Source organism: Oryctolagus cuniculus, chromosome 15 (assembly GCF_051225735.1).
Source record: "Oryctolagus cuniculus isolate XC-2025 breed Fujian yellow rabbit chromosome 15, ASM5122573v1, whole genome shotgun sequence".
Classification (NCBI taxonomy): Eukaryota; Metazoa; Chordata; class Mammalia; order Lagomorpha; family Leporidae; genus Oryctolagus; species Oryctolagus cuniculus.
This window is the reverse complement of record NC_142881.1, coordinates 44,212,822-44,230,407: the sequence shown is the minus strand read 5'-3', so window position 1 is coordinate 44,230,407 and position 17,586 is coordinate 44,212,822. Positions and strand designations below refer to the sequence as shown.

Sequence of the window (17,586 nt, the reverse complement as noted above, 5' to 3'; positions counted from 1 at the left end):
TAAGCTCAATCAGTAGAAAAGAAAAATGCTATAATATACAGCTTGATGAGCAGCTGAAGACAAAAATATACTGTCGCAGTTTTAGAATTTGAAAAAATATCATATTCAATGATGTTTGAGTGAGAAGAAGGACAATTTCTTCTCTTACTTTTTCTAAATTACTGAATAAACAAATAGGATTTGTGTGAAGAACTTCATCCAAGATAGGCATGAAAAAGTTTCACATATATCAACCTGAGGTTTCAAAGGCAGAATAAGAAAAGGCCCTGCTCCTACTTACTTCCTTTTGATGAAATTTTTATTATTTTAAATCCTACTTATGAAAATTCTTGATTAAAAATATGACTTTCATAAATCTGCAATAAATTTTTGCTAGATTGTTCATACTCAACCATTGGTAGGAAAACAAATATATCAACTGTATCGCAACACTAAAGCAAAGAATATGGATTAATAAAAAGACAAAAATTAAATCAACATTTAACCATCATCTCTTTGTCTACGAGAAAAAGACATTGAAATTATTTGAAAAATATGAAAACAGTCTTACTCTTGACGGTTGCTGTCCGGGTGCAGTTATAGAGAATGGCCAACTCCCCAAACACTTTTCCTGGACCCATGGTGCACAGCTTCACCCCTTCTTTTGTAACTTCAACTTTCCCATCTAAAAAGCAAAAGGGAATATATTTTATCTTAATTCTTTCTCTTGGTCTATTTCATTTTTTGCATTTCTGATATGAGATGGAAATGCCAGCCCCATGTTTTAAAACAGAAAGCATTCACCAAATTTGTCATTCGGATGCTATGAAAGAATTCCAACAAAATATATAAGAAATACATACATTTTCTGAAATTCATCACGTATTAGAAGATTTAAGATGAGACTCAAAGAAAAAAATACCAGGAACGATGGAGCCAAAAATGTAAACGTTATTCTAAATGTGATATTAGTAAACTGTAGTAATTCTAATTTTAACATCATTTTGAATCTGAGAGAAAACTAGCGTAAGTGGATATATTTCCCACAGCAAAGTCCACATTTGGTAATTCCCTTTGAGTAAGTAGCTATTATGAAGTTACTTTGACCCTTGGCCATTATTTAATTGCAGCACAATTTGTTGAAGAAACTGTCCTTGCTCCAGCGATTGATTTTACCTCCTTTGTCAAATATAACTTGGTTGTAAATGTATGGATTGATTTCTGGCATTTCTATTCTGTTCCATTGGTCTATCCATCATTTTTGTACCAGTACCAAGCTGTTTTGATTATAACTACCTGTAGTATGTCTTGAAATCTGGTATTGTGATGCCTCGGGCTTTGTTTTTGTTGTATAAGATTGCTTTAGCTATTAGGGGTCTCACGTGTTTCCATATGAATTTCAACTTCATTTTTTCTACATTTGAGATGAATGTCCTTGGTATTTTGATTAATATTGCATTTTAATTTTTAATATTGCATATTAAATTCTGTAAATTGCTTCCAGTAGTATGGACATTTTGATGATATTGATCCTTCTAATCCATGAACATGGAAGACTTTTCCACTTTTTTGTATCTTCTTCTATTACTTTCTTTGAAGTTTTGTAATTCTCATCATAGAGATCATTGAAATCCTTGGTTAAATTTATTCCAAGGTATTTAAATTTTTTTGCAGCTATTGTAAGTGGGATTGATCTTATAGATTCTTTCTCAGCCATGGCATTTTCTATGTATACAAAGGCTGTTGATTTTTTTCGAGTTGATTCTATATCCTGCCACTCTATCAAACTCTATGAGTTCCAATAGTCTCTTAGGGAAGTATTTAGGAACCCCTATATACAAAATCATGTCATCTGTAAACACGGATAGTTTGACTCCCTCCTTCCCAATTTTTATCCATTTGATTTCTTTTACCTATTGGCTCTGGCTGAAACTTTCAGGACTATATTGAATAGCAGTGTTGAGACTGGGCATCTTTGTCTGCTTTTGGATCTCAGAGGGAATGCTTCCAACTCCTCTCCATTAAATAGGATGCTGGACACGGGCTTGTCATCAACTGCCTTGATTGTGTTGACAAATGTTCCTTCTATATCCAATTTGCTTAGAGTTTTCATAATGAAAGGGTACTGCATTTTATCAAATACTTTGTCTGCAACTATTGAGATAACCATATGGTTTTTATTCTTCAGTGTTAATGTGATGTGTCACATTGATAAATTTGTGAATATTGAACCATTCCTGTTCAGGGATAAATCCCACATGGTTCAGGTGAATGATCTTTCTGATGTGTTGTTGGATTTAATTGGCTAATATTTTGTTGAGGATTTTTGCATCTATGTTCACCAGGGAAATTGGTCTGTAGCTCTCTTTCTCTGTTATATCATTTTTTAGGTTTAGGAATTAAGGTGCTGCTGGCTTTACAGGATAAATTTGAGAGGATTGTCTCCCTTTCAACTGTTTAGAATAGCTTGAGAAGGATCAGAAGTAGAGCAGCCAAGGCTCAAACTGACATCTACATGGGATGCTGACGCTTCAGGCCAGGGTGTTAACCTGCTGTGCCATAGCACTGGCACCATTTTTAGTCTTTGAGATAATATATTTTTATTTAAAATTACAATCAAGGGCTTAATGCTCCACTAAACAAAGAGATCAATAAGTACAATGTGAAAAAGACCATGATTTAGCAATAATATAGGTAAGAGCTAAAAACAACAATCCAATGGAAAGACGACTATTAAACTCACTTTTCCTCTTTTTACACATACACACACACACACACACACACAAAATCTTCCCATCTGCAGATTGACTCCCTGCATGTCTGCACCAGCCAGGTCTGTGTCAGGCTGCAGCTAGAAGCCAGGAACCCAAATACATGGGCTATCTTCTACTGCTTTCACAGATGCATTAGCAGAAAGCAGGATCAGAAGCAACATAGCCAGGACTTGTACCAGCACTCTGATATGGGGTGCCATTTTGCAAACAGCAACCTAACCTGATGTGTCACAATGTCAACCCACATATATATGTATATGAATGTATGTATAAATATACATACACAAACACACATATCTTTAAAGTTTTATTTATTTCAAAGGCAGAATGACACACACACACATTTTCCATCCATTGATTCAGTCCCCAAACACCTGCAAAGGTAGGGCTGAGCCAAGACAAAACCAGGAACCATGAAATCCATCTTGGTGACAGAGACCCAAGTACTTGGGCCATCATCTATGGCCTCCCAAACATATTAGCAGTAAGCTGGATCGGAAGTAGAGGTGTGATTCAATCCCAGAACTCCAGTACATGATGTAGTTGTCCCATGCAGCAGCTCAACCCAGTATACCTGTACTCTTGTACTCTTCCTCTTTTTAATTCAATCTAGATTTATTTAAGCAATTTTTGTAAAAACCACAGTTCTGAGGTGCTATTTGTTTTCAAACATTTATTGAGATAAAATATTAAATATTAAAAAATTAAAATTTAATCTATGCATTAGTGCTGAATGATCTATCAGAGAACAGTTTTACCCTGAAAATTATTCCATTTAAACATTACCAAAAGAGAAAAATTCATCAGCAATGAGAATATAACTCCACAAAGTGTGTAATCATTTTGGTTGAACTATGTATATGGAACCCCTCATTGAGTACAGAAGCTATTCAGCAATGAATAAATTCAAGAACACAAAATGTTTGGGGAAAGTTACTTACACAAGTAGAGCCAATCAAATATTCCTGTTTCTCATGATCTACTTCTTGACTTCTAGAAAGAAACTCTTCCTCTTAATAGGCACATCAAAACCAGTCTAGTAAATCTGTTTTTCTTTATATTTCATGTGTTTCCCATAAAATTTTCAGCAGGAAGTCAATTCCCCTAGAAATTTTATCTGCCACTCAAAAATGGGAGACAGCCCAAGTTATAACATAGAAATTAATCATCTGAAGTCAGACCAGGAATTGAGTTCTTGATCTCTTTTATCTGTTCCTTACTAGTTATATGACCATGGGCAAGTTGCTTAACTTATTTATGACTCACTTTCTTTGTTGGTAAAATGGATAACATAAAAACACCAATGTCATTTTGTGGTTGTTAAAATTATTATTATTTTTTTTTTTTGACAGGCAGAGTGGACAGTGAGAGAGAGAGACAGAGAGAAAGATCTTCCTTTGCCGTTGGTTCACCCTCCAATGGCCGCCGCGGCCGGCGCGCTGTGGCCGGCACACCGCGCTGATCCGATGGCAGGAGCCAGGTGCCAGGTGCTTTTCCTGGTCTCCCATGGGGTGCAGGGCCCAAGCACCTGGGCCATCCTCCACTGCACTCCCTGGCCACAGCAGAGAGCTGGCCTGGAAGAGGGGCAACCGGGACAGAATCCGGCGCCCCAACCGGGACTAGAACCCGGTGTGCCGCTAGGCGGAGGATTAGCCTAGTGAGCCGCGGCGCCGGCCCGGTTGTTAAAATTAAATTAAATCAAGTTGATAAACCGTTTAGCGGTGTCGGACACACAACAAATGCTCACTAAATGCTTACTTTTATTATTATACTTTTTATTATATGTATTTCCTATCATTTAAAGATCTAATTTATTATATTATATTGAAGCATAACATTGTATATACTATTATAGAAATGAACTGAGGTCTCCATGCAGAATAGATTTTTTTTTTTTTTAAATTGTGGAAGAGTTAGCTTTCAGATGTTTTCTCTAAACAGGAGGTTGAGGAGAAAACTTCTGAGTTCAAATCAGTATCATACACAAAGAACAAAAATGAAGCTCAAGAAATCACGTTGATCTACTTGGCATAGCACAATGTTTTTGTACTCTTCTCCAGTCCCCGGTGTCCAGCCAACAACTGAGGTCATGTTGCCTTGCCTACTACAGTCTTGTGGTGGCAGCTCCCAAAAATAATCTAATAACTTTCTACTGTACTTTAGAATCCTCTTGATCTAAATCTTATAACATCAATTATATTAATAGACCTAAGAGCAAAATGAATAATGCCTAGAGAACTTCCATAAATAAATGATTTTCCATAAGTCTGATTCTTTCTCTTTGGTTTTGACAGTTTTCAGAGGAAAAAGAGGAACATCAGGACTATTGTTTTAGCTCAGTGGTTTTCTTAAAGGAAATCTTTGGACTCACCACATCAGAACTCATTTACAAAATTCAGATATCCCTCCAGCACCATGACCAACATACTCAATTCTGTTACCCTTTCCATCTCTAAAAGTCCATGCTTATGTAACACATATTTCAACTTATGAACAATTAATCTTGTAACTCATTATGTTTCTTGTTCTCATATGACCCCTACAAGAATCACAGCTAGAGCAGGATCAAACTCTGGGGTTTAAAATTTGAGTCCAAACTTACTTGTGCCTTATTTTATAACTTATTTTCCTGATCTTATTTTATATTTGCCCAATTTTCTCATGAACTTACTTTTGTTGAAAAGGTGGGCATAAGTTTATATATAAATGTATCCTCTCATGTATGAATAATTAATGCTAGTGACAAAAATTACCATACTAATTAGAATAGCTAACTTTTAAATACTTAGGCTGTGGTTGAGAAACAGCAATTTAGATATGAAATACTGTTTTAAGGTTAAGGTAAACACCAGAGGTTCAATATATTCACAGTAGCCAAGTAAAGGATCCACTATCATAAAATAAATGACAAAGACTCCAAAAACACTGCATTGTTTAATGAATTGAATGTCCTAAATGATAAGCAGAAACACAGTGGTGTACCTCGCTATCCTAAGTCATATTTTGATCACTTCTATTTCCTTATGCCTACTGTGTGGATAGAGAGTAATTAGGGAGGTGGCACAGACTGGTTGCTAAAAATAAAGTTAGGTATACACATGGCATTAATCAGAGTTCTTTCATTGACATCTGGAAATATCCAAATTTTCTAAGAGTCCAATAACAAGAGCTATTGATGTGAAATTGGTTAATATGCTTCAAGGCTGCACATCTGTCTTTTTCTGTCTCCTCCCCTCTTTCTTTCTGCTTTTCTGCTTGTCAATTCTTTTTTATGTTCCACAAGAAAAAACATACATTTCTTCAGAAAACAAGAGAAAAAGGAAGACTTAGTCAAAAGGCTACTGCACACAGCCAGTGACTCTGAATCCCACTGATCAACCTCCTTTACAGCATTAGGGCCTTCAGGAAGCCACTCCTCCAGTGTTACCCTACATGGGGGGGTTGCTTTCACAACTCCTGGGATTGGTTTTAACTTATTCTACATGCATAGAAAGTAAGTAGACCTTGAGGGAATGAGAGGGATACATGATAAAATAAACAAGGGAAATGTCAGATTAACTCTATCTATAGCATGCTTTAGCCAGAGGCTTATTATGCAAACATAAGAAAAATTAAGCTCGCAGGTTTTTATATAGTTATAATTTGCTAGGTAAGCTTAGGAATGCATTTTAATGAATTATTTCAGGTTATCATTGATTAATGTGATTTCTATTTCTTTAAAGAAATAGAAGAGATTCATTAGCATTTATTCATGACCATTTTCAATTAATTTCTTTCTCAAATGTGTTAGATTTCAAATCAAAGATTTTTTTAAAAAGAGTAGCAAAAAGTAATTTTTAGAACATCTTAGCAAAGTTCTAGACTTTTTCTATTATTTTCCCTGACTAAGCTTAACAGTTGCCAGGGGCCATTAGAACTATTATATGGGAAACTAATTCTCCAAAATGTTGTTAATCTAAATATTCTACTTCTGCTTCCTTTCTTATTTTTTTAAAGTAATATTATATTGGCATAATTTTCATTCTGCCCACTTGCCACTATCTCTATTGGAAAGAAATGTAAAGAAAGATTCAAATCACTTTAATTTGGATTTTTGCTAAATTGCTAAAGTTGTTTGCATGAAAGATGTTGAAACAGTTGGCTAAAGTGAGGTTTAAAAAGCTATTTATAGTTTCATTTGTCTCTTTTATCACTCCTGCCAGGCCATGAATAATTGAAAGATGCGTCACAGTAATTTGAATGCATTTTTAATTCTACTTCAGGTACCATATGCCCATTTACGATATGGAATGGGCTGAGTCATAAGTCTCAAATCTTGTCACTTTGAGCAGCCATCAATCTCCCTTCTGGTTTTTGGCATCACTATACATGTACCATCTCTGGAAGATGCTAAGTGTCAAAGTATTCATTCTAAAACGTGTGTTTCTGATTCAGTAGGCTCTATAAATAAAAAAAAAAACGAGTGTACATGGAAACCCACAATTTCCTGACTTTGTCTATCTTTATGGGTTTTTCGTTAACCTCTGCCTTTGTGCCAAAAGAACTTACATTAATGATCAGTTCAGAGATTACAGGGAGTCAGAAACAGAATGGCTGGCAATAACGTAACTATGAACCCTATGTTCATCCCAACAGTCTTGGATGGACACTTTTCAGACTCTTAAAGGGAGACAGGTGTTATATCAAAGGTCCCATCTAGACAAGACCTCCCTTCTTTTTCCTCTAATCTGTTTGCTGACACTTTTACTATGTTGTAGGTTAGAGACTAGAGTTTGTGCCTTAAGTATTCTCTCAAAAGGGTTTCTGTGGTTGCTGGATTCAACAGGACCTTTCAGTGTTCTGGTGGCTAAGTTGTGCTGTCTCCAGCATGAATGCATATGCCTCTGAGACATGAAATTTACCTGTGGATCTGCTTTCTTAGTGGATAAGGGATACTGTCAAATCAGACCTGCCTTGCAATGTCACTTTAGATTGGGGGTGCTGTCACTTGAGAAGGAAAGTAGAAATTGACAAGGGCTGCTCTAAGGGTTACCAGAGAGAAAAGCCATCCAATTCCCGGGGATAGATTATACATATAGATATCACCCTTAAACTTGTACTTTCTGTCAGTCACTTCTTTATGTCTTCCTTAAGTCGGTATAACAAGGAAAAGAAGGGCATCTCTGAGGTTCAGGTTTACTCTTGAGTTAAAGAATGGCATTGTGTTAGTGTCTATCAGTTGTTTAAGACTGCTTGCAACTCTGAATGGATAGTTTTTCTGGATATGGACTTGTGCCCTATAGATGATGTGTTAGCTCTTCACAGGATTAATCTTGTTGTCTGAAGAATCATTCTTTGGTCACTAAATATTTGTCTATGATGAACTTTGCTATTTTAGTACCATGCTTTCCTTTCAATGTTAGTTTTTCTACTTCTATGTGTCTATTTATCTTGTCATTAGTTTCTGATTACACTACAAGTAAGGAAGGGTTATTTTTCCTAATCAATTTATGTATCCATAGTTTCCACGGTCATCAAGTTCTATAATATTCTAGTTAAGACCAAGCTATCCACTCAATGAATTCATTTTCCTTTGATATCATCATAGCGATAATTCTTACAGGGAGAATAAATGTTCTAGCTATCTAAAGGGAATGAACAGAAGCTGAGGTATAAGAAGCTCATTAAGATTAAAGCTGCATGAATGAAGACCTTAGTTTCTCCCCCTTCAATTAGGAAAATTGGATCTTCCTTCTGGTCATAACTGCAATAAACATATTTGACATATTTGTTTACAATATACATAGTATATAAAATAATCACAGTTACCTTTGTCACAACTTGGGGGATTTCCTTGGCAATGAGACAATCAAAAATATAAATGATCTATCCAGAACTAGAGCTCTCATTTATGCAAAGATGGAGGGAGGGAATGGGAACAGAAAGAGATAGTCAACATGTACATTAAATATCTGAACTTCACTTTGTTTTGTTGAATTCCTAATTTTGAAGTCCTAGGGCGTTTGTAGATATTGCCACAAAATACTACAAATAAACAGACTGAAAGTTAAGTAATTTTGGTATTTGGATATAGAGAATCATCAGAATGAGATTTTGGAATGAGCAACCTACATTGTAGCACTTCAGGCCCTGGAGATGTGTAAGGAAAAGAGAGTATCCCAAGCCTACTGTATATGAGTCAAACATTTATCTGACAATGAACAGGATGCCAGGATTTCACAATGTGCTTCTCTGGCATCACAATTCATAATCTTTCTATACATGTTTTGAACTTCTAGTTCTTTAGAGTATACAGAAGGCATTAGGTAAGTGTTTAAATACCGATTTCAATTTCTGCTAGTAAGAAAAATTAGATAATTAATACAAGAGACATGCACACATAGAAAGAAAAAGAAATCAGACCAATCACTCCTTGAATATATCAGTTTAACAGATAATAATTGTCTTAATTAAGTCAAGTGAACTAAGCTTAATTCCAGCTATGTACAATACATTCCTGCTTTTTAATAACAGATACCTTCTATTAGCCTAAACAATGAATGGCTATTTCTGCAGTTCCCACTGTCAGACTTGTGGACAGGTATCATGTGATTGTTTTTATTTTGTTTTAATATTAAGCATGGGAGTATTTATGATGTAACACAATGGGTCTCTACTGAAGGTAACTGCCCCTCAGGGTACATCTGACAATATCTGGAGACATTTTTGGTTATCACAACTTGGGAGATTTCCTGACATCTAATGGGTAGACATTGGGGATGTTGCTGAACATTCTACGCACAGGACTCCACTCCCATGACAAAGAATTGTGCAGTTCAAAATGCCAATGATGTCAGAGCAGAGAAATCGGATATAAACTATATCCATTCATGTGCACAATGCTCTACATTTCAACATAAAAGTGTAACCTACCTTACACCCTATTTTCACTTTAACATCCTTTAATGTAAATTGCCAGCTAAATGAAAGGTAACACCAGGTTGTAATAGTTAAGTAAACTAGGTGGCCACTGAACTCAATAAAGCTAAGCCATGCATGAAACTACCTTTCTGAATAATTCCTCCAGTGTATGTCTCTTTAAACAGAAACACAGACATTTTAGGTAAGACTTATAAGAATATCCTATTGCTATTAAATGCCATTCTCAGGGCTGGCATTGTGGCTTACTGTGTTGAGCTGCTGTCTGCAATAGTGGCATGCCATTTGGGTGCCATGAGTATCACATATGCGGGTTGAACATGTTGAGTCACCAGCATTCCATATGGGTGTCAGTTTGAGTCCTAATTGCTCCATTTCCTATTCAGCTCAGTTATAATGTACTTGGGTCATCTTGTGCTGCTTTCCCCAGGCCTTGGGCCCCTGCATCCCACCTGAGAGACATGGATGAAGCTCCAGGCTCCTGGCTTTGGTTTGTCCCACCCTTGTTCATTGTGGCCATTTGGGGAATGAATGGGCAGATGGTAGATATGCTCACTTGCTCTCTCTCTCTCTCTCTCTCTCTCTGTAATTCTGCCTTCCAAATAAAAAATAACTCAAAAAAAGAGAATATCATTCTTTTTCCAAGCACACTTTATAATTTCAGATCCTGGCTCATCAGTGTCTGGTTACTGGCTCTTAGGTAAGTTATTTAATGATCCATGCCTCCATTAACTCATTACATATTTGAGATAACCGTATCTTACAGGGTTATGAAAAATGAACTAGATAATATATTTGGCACTCTGAGGCTAGAAGGAGGGAGGGAGGGAAGGAGGGAGGGAGGGAGGGAAGGGAGAGAGAGAGAGAGAGAGAGAGAGAGAGAGAGAGAATCTTCCAGCTGCTGGTTCAGTCTCCAAATGGCTGCAACAGCCAGGGTTGGGCAAGACTGAAATCAGGAGCCAGGAGCTTCATCTGGGATTCCCACATGGGTGCAGGGGCCTAAGCACTTGGGCCATCTTCTGCTGCTCTCCCAGAAGCATTAGCAGGGAGCTGGATTGGAAGTGGAGCAACTGGAACTTGAACCAGCACCCATATGGGATGCTGATGTCGCAGGCAGCAGCTTAATCTGCTGCACCACAAGCCGGCCCCAGGAGTAGTTACTAGAGAGGAAAATTTTCTTTCTTCTTTTCTTTTTGAAAAATACCTTAAGAGGGTTGTTTTTTGTTGTTGTTTTAAGATTTATTTTGAAAGAGTTACGGAGATAGAAGGAGAGACAAACAGATCTTCATCTGTTGGTTAGTTTCCTAGATGGCCAAGAGCTAGAAGCTTCATTCAGGTTTCCCATATGAGTGGCAGGGGTCCAAACACTTGGGCCATCCCCTGCTGCTTTTCCTAGGACATTAGCAGGGACCTGGATTGTAAGAAGAGCAGCTGGGACAGGAACCAGTGCACATATGGCATCATAGGCAATGGCTTTACTCGCTAAGCCAAATGTTGGCCCCAAAATGTTAAGGAAATAAAGAAAAATCCTTGGGTCACGGTTTATAAAACCGTGACTAGGAAATAGCAGAATGGAACATGAGCAGATGTAGTAAAGGAAAAAAAGGAGAGGATGAAAATCTAGAGCTTGTAGAGAAAGAAGCCAGTGGGAAAGAATTTTTTTTTAAGATTTATGTATTATTTATTTGAAAAACAAAGCAAAAGAGAGTGAGAGGCAGAAAGAGGGATGCTTTACTCAGTGGTTCACTCTTTAACTGGCTGCAACAATCAAGGCTGGGCCAGGCTAAAGATAGGAGTTAGGAACTCCTTCTGAGTCTCCTACATGAGTGACAGGAACTCAAGTAAATGAGCCATCATCTGCTGGCTTTCCAGGCACACTGGCAGAGAGCTGGATTAGAAGTAACATAGCCAAGACTTGAACAGGCACTCAACATAGGATGTGGGCGTCACAAGCAGCAGTTTAACCAACTGTGCCACAACTCTGGCCTCTGCAGCAAAATCTTACATGGGAGATGCTAGAGATTTTAAAGCATATGAATGTCTAATATACAATATTCTATTGCTTTGCTGCGAGAATGGATGTCCTACCCCTCTCTCCAAATGATGTGCAGTTTGCTTCACAATAATTTCTTGTGTGAAGTGTATGAGGGGAGAAAAAACAGAGAAAATATCCATTGCTTGAATATGCTGACGAACAAAGGGGCTAAGATTTGAAGGGTAGCAACGGCAAGTTGGAGAGAAGGAGATGTGGGGTAATCTGTAAAGTATGTAATTAGGAAAACCTTAGGACTCAGGAACTTTCAAGTATCTTGGGAAAAGGCACCAGCTGTTTCGCAGGTTGTCAAAAAGGTACTTAACTCAATTTTCCCTAAAGTTTCAGGCTACAAAAAAAATGGATACTGCCAACAAAGGGGTACTCCTTTAAACAGATATGGCTCCTTTCCCAAGATGAATTGACACCTTTTTTGGCTTCTTATTTAAGAATTATTTTATTTATTTGAAAGACAGAGTTACAGAGAGATAGAGAGATCTTCCATTCTGCTGGTTCACTCCCCAGGTGACCACAATAGCCAGAGCTGAGCTGATCTGACGACAGGAGCCAGGAGCCTCCTCCAGGTCTCCAACATGGGTGCAGGGGCCCAAGGATTTAGGCCATCCTCTGCTGCTTTCCCAGGCCATAGCAGAGAGCTGGACCAGAAGTGGAGCAGCCGGGACATGAACCAGCGCCCATATGGGATGCTGGCACTGCAGGCTGGGGCTTTAACCCACTGCGCCATAGTGCCGTCCCCTTTGTGGTGATTCTTATGAGGGACAAAAGGGAAGTGTTTCGATATCAGAAGTTTTCTGGTCCTCACTGCTGTTAGACACACCAACCCTTTTGCTACTCAGTTTCTGCACCAGTGTAATGGAGAATTAACTCTTCACTTCACAGGATTAGCATGTGAACTGTATGTGAAGGAGCTTGGTGTGCGATAAAGCTATCTGTAAATATTATTATATTAATTGAGAGGGACACTCTCTTCATTCCTGCAGTGTCTATAAACAGTAGGAAGTTAATAAATAGAAGATAAATTGGACACTTTGTTAAAATGACCACTCCTGTGACCATGCTGTGTGATAGTCTTAGGATTGCCTTTCAATCATATTACCTACGTAGTGCAGACGAAGGAAAACTAATGATGGAAAGTGTCAACCTCCCAATTGACTTTTTGAAAGCACACCTGTGCTGTATCACCCATTGGTACATTCCTACCATGAGAAGTTTTACCTGACAGTTTAAAACATTGCCACTTGATGAAATGTACTTTTTTTTCATATTATACGAGATTAGGATTCTCCAGAGTGTACAAAAAGCACTATCTACTTTCATATTTTAAAAGTGAAGCACAGAAAAAAAGCAAATAAATAACCAGGTACCCCACAGAATACACTAGACATCCATAAAAAGATGATAAAGAATGCCTTGAACTTATTTTCTCTAAAGCAGTCGTATAAATGGATTTAAAGTTACTACTCACATAGAAAATGATGAGAGCTTTGTTCTCTGATACCATTGAGGAGAGACCAAGGAAAAATAAGGATAATATTTTAATAAGAGAAACTGGGGTGATTAAAAAAAACTGATGGGCACCCCCCCTGTGGGCTCTCGAGGAAAAGCGTAAAATGAGGTAATGCATAAAGGGGAGCTTCACAAATAATTCCACCCAAACAAAATGAACAGAACAGCCGAATTCATAGCATAGAGATCGGAAGTGATAGGGCTGCCTCGTGCTGGGAGGAATGGAAACATTGGGGTATGATGGCAAAGGGGTACAAGAATTTTTTGAGAGCAATGAACATGTTCAAAATTTGCCAGTGGTAAGTCATCACTATTTTGTATATATACTGAAAAGCACTGAATACTATAAATAGGTAAACTGTATGGCATGTGATTTATAGCTCAATAAAACTGTTTAAAAATGGAGATTTAGGGACCAGCACTGTGGCACAGTGGGTAAAGCCCTGGCCTCCAACACCAGTATCCCATATGGGTGCTGGTTCGAGTCCTGACTGCTTCACTTTCGATCCAGCTCTCTGCTATGGCCTGGGAAAGTAGTAGAAGATGGCCCAAGTCCTTGGGCCCCTGCACTAATGTGGGAGACTTGGAAGAAGCTCCTGGCTCCTGACTTCAGATCAGCACAGCTCCAGCCATTGCGACTATTTAGGGAGTGAACCAGCAGGTGGAAGACCTCCCTCCCTCCCTCCTTCTTTCCCCCTCTCTCCCTCTGCCTCTCCTCCTCTCTATGTATAAGTCTGACTTTCAAATTAATAAATCCTTTATAAAAACAGGGATTTAGCACAGGCACATAGAAATTGCTTAATTATAAATTATAAGATTAGACTGTTATAGCATCATACTACCCTTTATGAGAATGTTTAAGTATCAACAATACTTTGGCTCTCAACCTATATCCAATAACCTTCATTCTACTCCCTTGAGGAGAGCCATTTCAGAACCTATCCCTATTTGTAACCTTATTTTCCTTCCAAAATTACCATTCATCCCTTACAACTTCTCTCTATGACAAAGAACACCAAATTATTTTTTATAAGTATGTAATTGATAATGCAAATACTTCTTATTGGAATATATTTAATCAACCCAACAATATTCTTTTTTGAACCAAAACTGTGTCAGAAGCCCTGGGAAACAACAAAGGACACAGCTTCTCTCCTGGATTTTCTGCTATCAAACTTCACTGCAAAGGGAACAGAACCATTCCCTGAATATTATTCTTTTGGTCTCTTGGGTTTGTTCCTTATTGTTGAAATAAAATTTATTTAGAGTACTAGCTTTCTGGTCCTTCCTTACCACTGATAAATATGATTAATGGCCCCAGAATTTTTCTGAGAAAGAAAAAAGGAATTTTTTAAAAATTTAGTCTAATTTGTTAGAGTATTTATTAGAAGGCCAGTATCATGGATTCTATCTAATTGCCTGCCAACTAATTTGAATAGTGCCCTGGCTATATGCCTGCCCTCCCACCTTAGAGTTACTTTATTAATATGTCTTTGGTCAAAGAAGGGAAAGGGGAACGTATGGTTCTATCAGCACAAATTCAATAACACTAAAAATGAAAATATAAACAAACTGGAAATACTACTTAACTGGAAGCTATAAAACAATCACAGATGTTAAAAAATCATTTGTCTTAACGTATTTATGTTAATCACCCATCTAGCCTACTGCTGATGAAATTTTTATAAGGAAATGCAATAGACTTCAAATAATCAAAAGGATGTGGAGTTCTACCTAGACTTAAGCAAAGAATTTAAGAAACTGATTCCTATAGAGAAATACTATGCTCAATAACTTAGCACCACTCATGAATAATGTTTTCCTATCTAAAAATGTTCTGAATTGTATCTTTTGAATTCCAGCTACTCTAAATTGTATGAACATCCATATTCCTTTTTCAGTTTATCCAGATTTTAGTCTGACCAATGACTCATATCCAGCACAGATAGAGTTGCGGGTCTGTGTCTTTTTTTCTTCTGCTTAATAAGCTCTTTCCCACCAAATCCATAACCCCAGAGAATTAAATAAAAAAAGGAAAATGCACTTTGCCTCAAGGCAAAGTAATGACTATTAACTTTCTAAATATAAAAAAAAATGTATTTTAAGTTGCAAATTATGAAACTAATGTTAAACTAAAACTGTAATTTCCTTTAATAGAGGTTTTCAGGTAGGAATTGGGATATAAAAATACACCCAACACAAGTAATGTTCTAAGAAAACTCTGGTATTTAATATATTAGAATTCAGGATATAAGCACAGTATAGAAGGCTGTTAATGGAGTGTGGTTTTAAATTATGCTCAAACACTGAGAAAACACACTGCTCTGTACATCATCATAACTTCACAAGGAAAAACAATGTTCAACTTCACTAGCCCTGGGCCTGTATTTTTAATGTTCTCCTAACAGACTTTGAAGTCCTTGGTCTCTATAGGGAAAGTATAACATCATGAAAGGCAGCAGGGGGCCAGTTGACATCTCTGGGATTATAAAGTAAGAATAAAACTAAAGCTCTTCAGTGAGCCCAAGACAAAAGAGCTTACATAAGTCCTTCGCATTTCCCACATATTTTATTCATAACAAAGCACATAAAAATCAGAAGGCTTTTTCTATGCTATCACCACCCTGTGTAAGTGAGAGAACAGTAGAGGCACAGAACTACTTAATTCCATTTTGGGTAGTATGCAAGTTTGACCACAACTAAAATGCAGTTTATGGTTAGTGGAAACCTAAAACAAGTCCTAGGAAATATTGTACCAAAATAACATGAAAAATGCATCATAGCCATCATAGCCATTTATATTAGATAAAACAGCCTGAAAGTCCATTAATAAAATGTCTATTATCCCTCTTTATGTCACTTAGGCTTTTATTTTTGGACATGTAGCATATTTTAATGAATCAGTTTCACATGAAAAATTTTTAGTAAGATCAAAAGACATAGAATACATTTTTCACAAATTCCTCTCTACTGTACATTCATTTTCAAGTAAATGTAAGTAGCAGGGAAGAACAATATCTTCTGACATGTTGACTAGCACAACACTGATAGTTAAAACTAAGATATTCAGGTAGACTGAAAATTAATGTGAGTCAAATAAATTTACAGCAAATCTCCTGGCTTCCTATGTTCGACTTCTGAGACTTTTATTTTTTTGCTTCTTTTAGAAAAATCTTTATTTCAGAATAGTTCTAAATTTACAAAACAAAAATTGTGAGGGAATAATATAAATATCTCACATTAGTAGCTTTGTCATGATTAGTGTATCATTATATTCTTAAAACTATATATATGAAATTGGTTCCTTTTATATAAACAAAAAATTTAATAAAAAATATAGGAAGCCTACTTGGGTTCACTAATTGTGTCTCCAATTTTCTTTTTCAAAATGCCACAGGCCTGTGCCAATCAAAGCTTTTAGTACCTGAGATGATAAAGGCACAGAGAAAAATCTTTGTTGTTGTTGTTGTTATGCATTAGCTGTTTGCTACTTAGAAAATATTACAAGTGGGACTCAATAAATCTATTTGATAAATGAATAAGGATCAGCATCTCCAGCTCTCCAGGCGGAAGGCAGTTACAATCCCAAGAAAGAACCTAGCGGAATTTCAAAGGAAAGTAAAACCCTTCCTGTGGGTATCATGACAGTATTAAAATGAATTAAAAGCAGGGGCAGATGAAAAGCGTCCGGAGATGATCCACTTCCACGGTGAGGCACAGATGCATTTAGAGGCCCAAACCACAGAAAAAAACGGAAGTCTCAACTTGAGAGGAGAACATGAAAATAAACTTGATGAAAGATCCTATGCTTTCAATGGGCAGGAAGCACAGTTTTCAGTCCTGTACTCTCAAAGATAATAGCTTCTGGGTTGAACATTGATTACCTACACATACTAATGAACATCCTTTCATAGTCTACATTTTATGTTCATGTGCTAGAAGAAAAGGAAATGTTCACGAGAATATTATAAATAAATATACTATAGCTTTTTGCAATTCTGCCCAGGCATGTTGCCACCAAGTTTTCCAAAGTAATTGAAACAAGCAACTGAGCTATGACTTCTCAATGAAGAGAACTGGACTAAAATACAAACCCTATGCATTATGTCTAGTTAAAGAGGGAGTGGTAGGAAGAATATAAACATTATATGACAGGAGATACAGGTGAACTGGGAGCAGGAGTTGCAGAGAAGACAAATTGCAAAAAGGTGAGTGGTTTATGGTAGAATAACAAGAAACTGAAAGATAAGAAAGTAAGATACAGTACAGAAAAGAGGAAGGAGCTGAGTTAAGGCAACGATAACAATGTAGGGTGGGCTTTTGGCTCAACTGTGACACTTCTTAAGATGCCCAAGT

General features: G+C 37.0%; 1 protein-coding gene across 3 annotated transcripts in view; it reads right to left on the bottom strand.

Moving 5' to 3' along the window:
- PRKG1 (protein kinase cGMP-dependent 1) overlaps positions 1-17,586 on the bottom strand; it is a 1,368,024-nt gene that overhangs the window by 855,034 nt on the left and 495,404 nt on the right. For all 3 annotated transcript variants that reach the window (NM_001082042.2, XM_008269904.5, XM_070056974.2), the window contains 1 exon segment: positions 551-664. In NM_001082042.2, the coding sequence (NP_001075511.1) occupies positions 551-664 (114 nt within the window).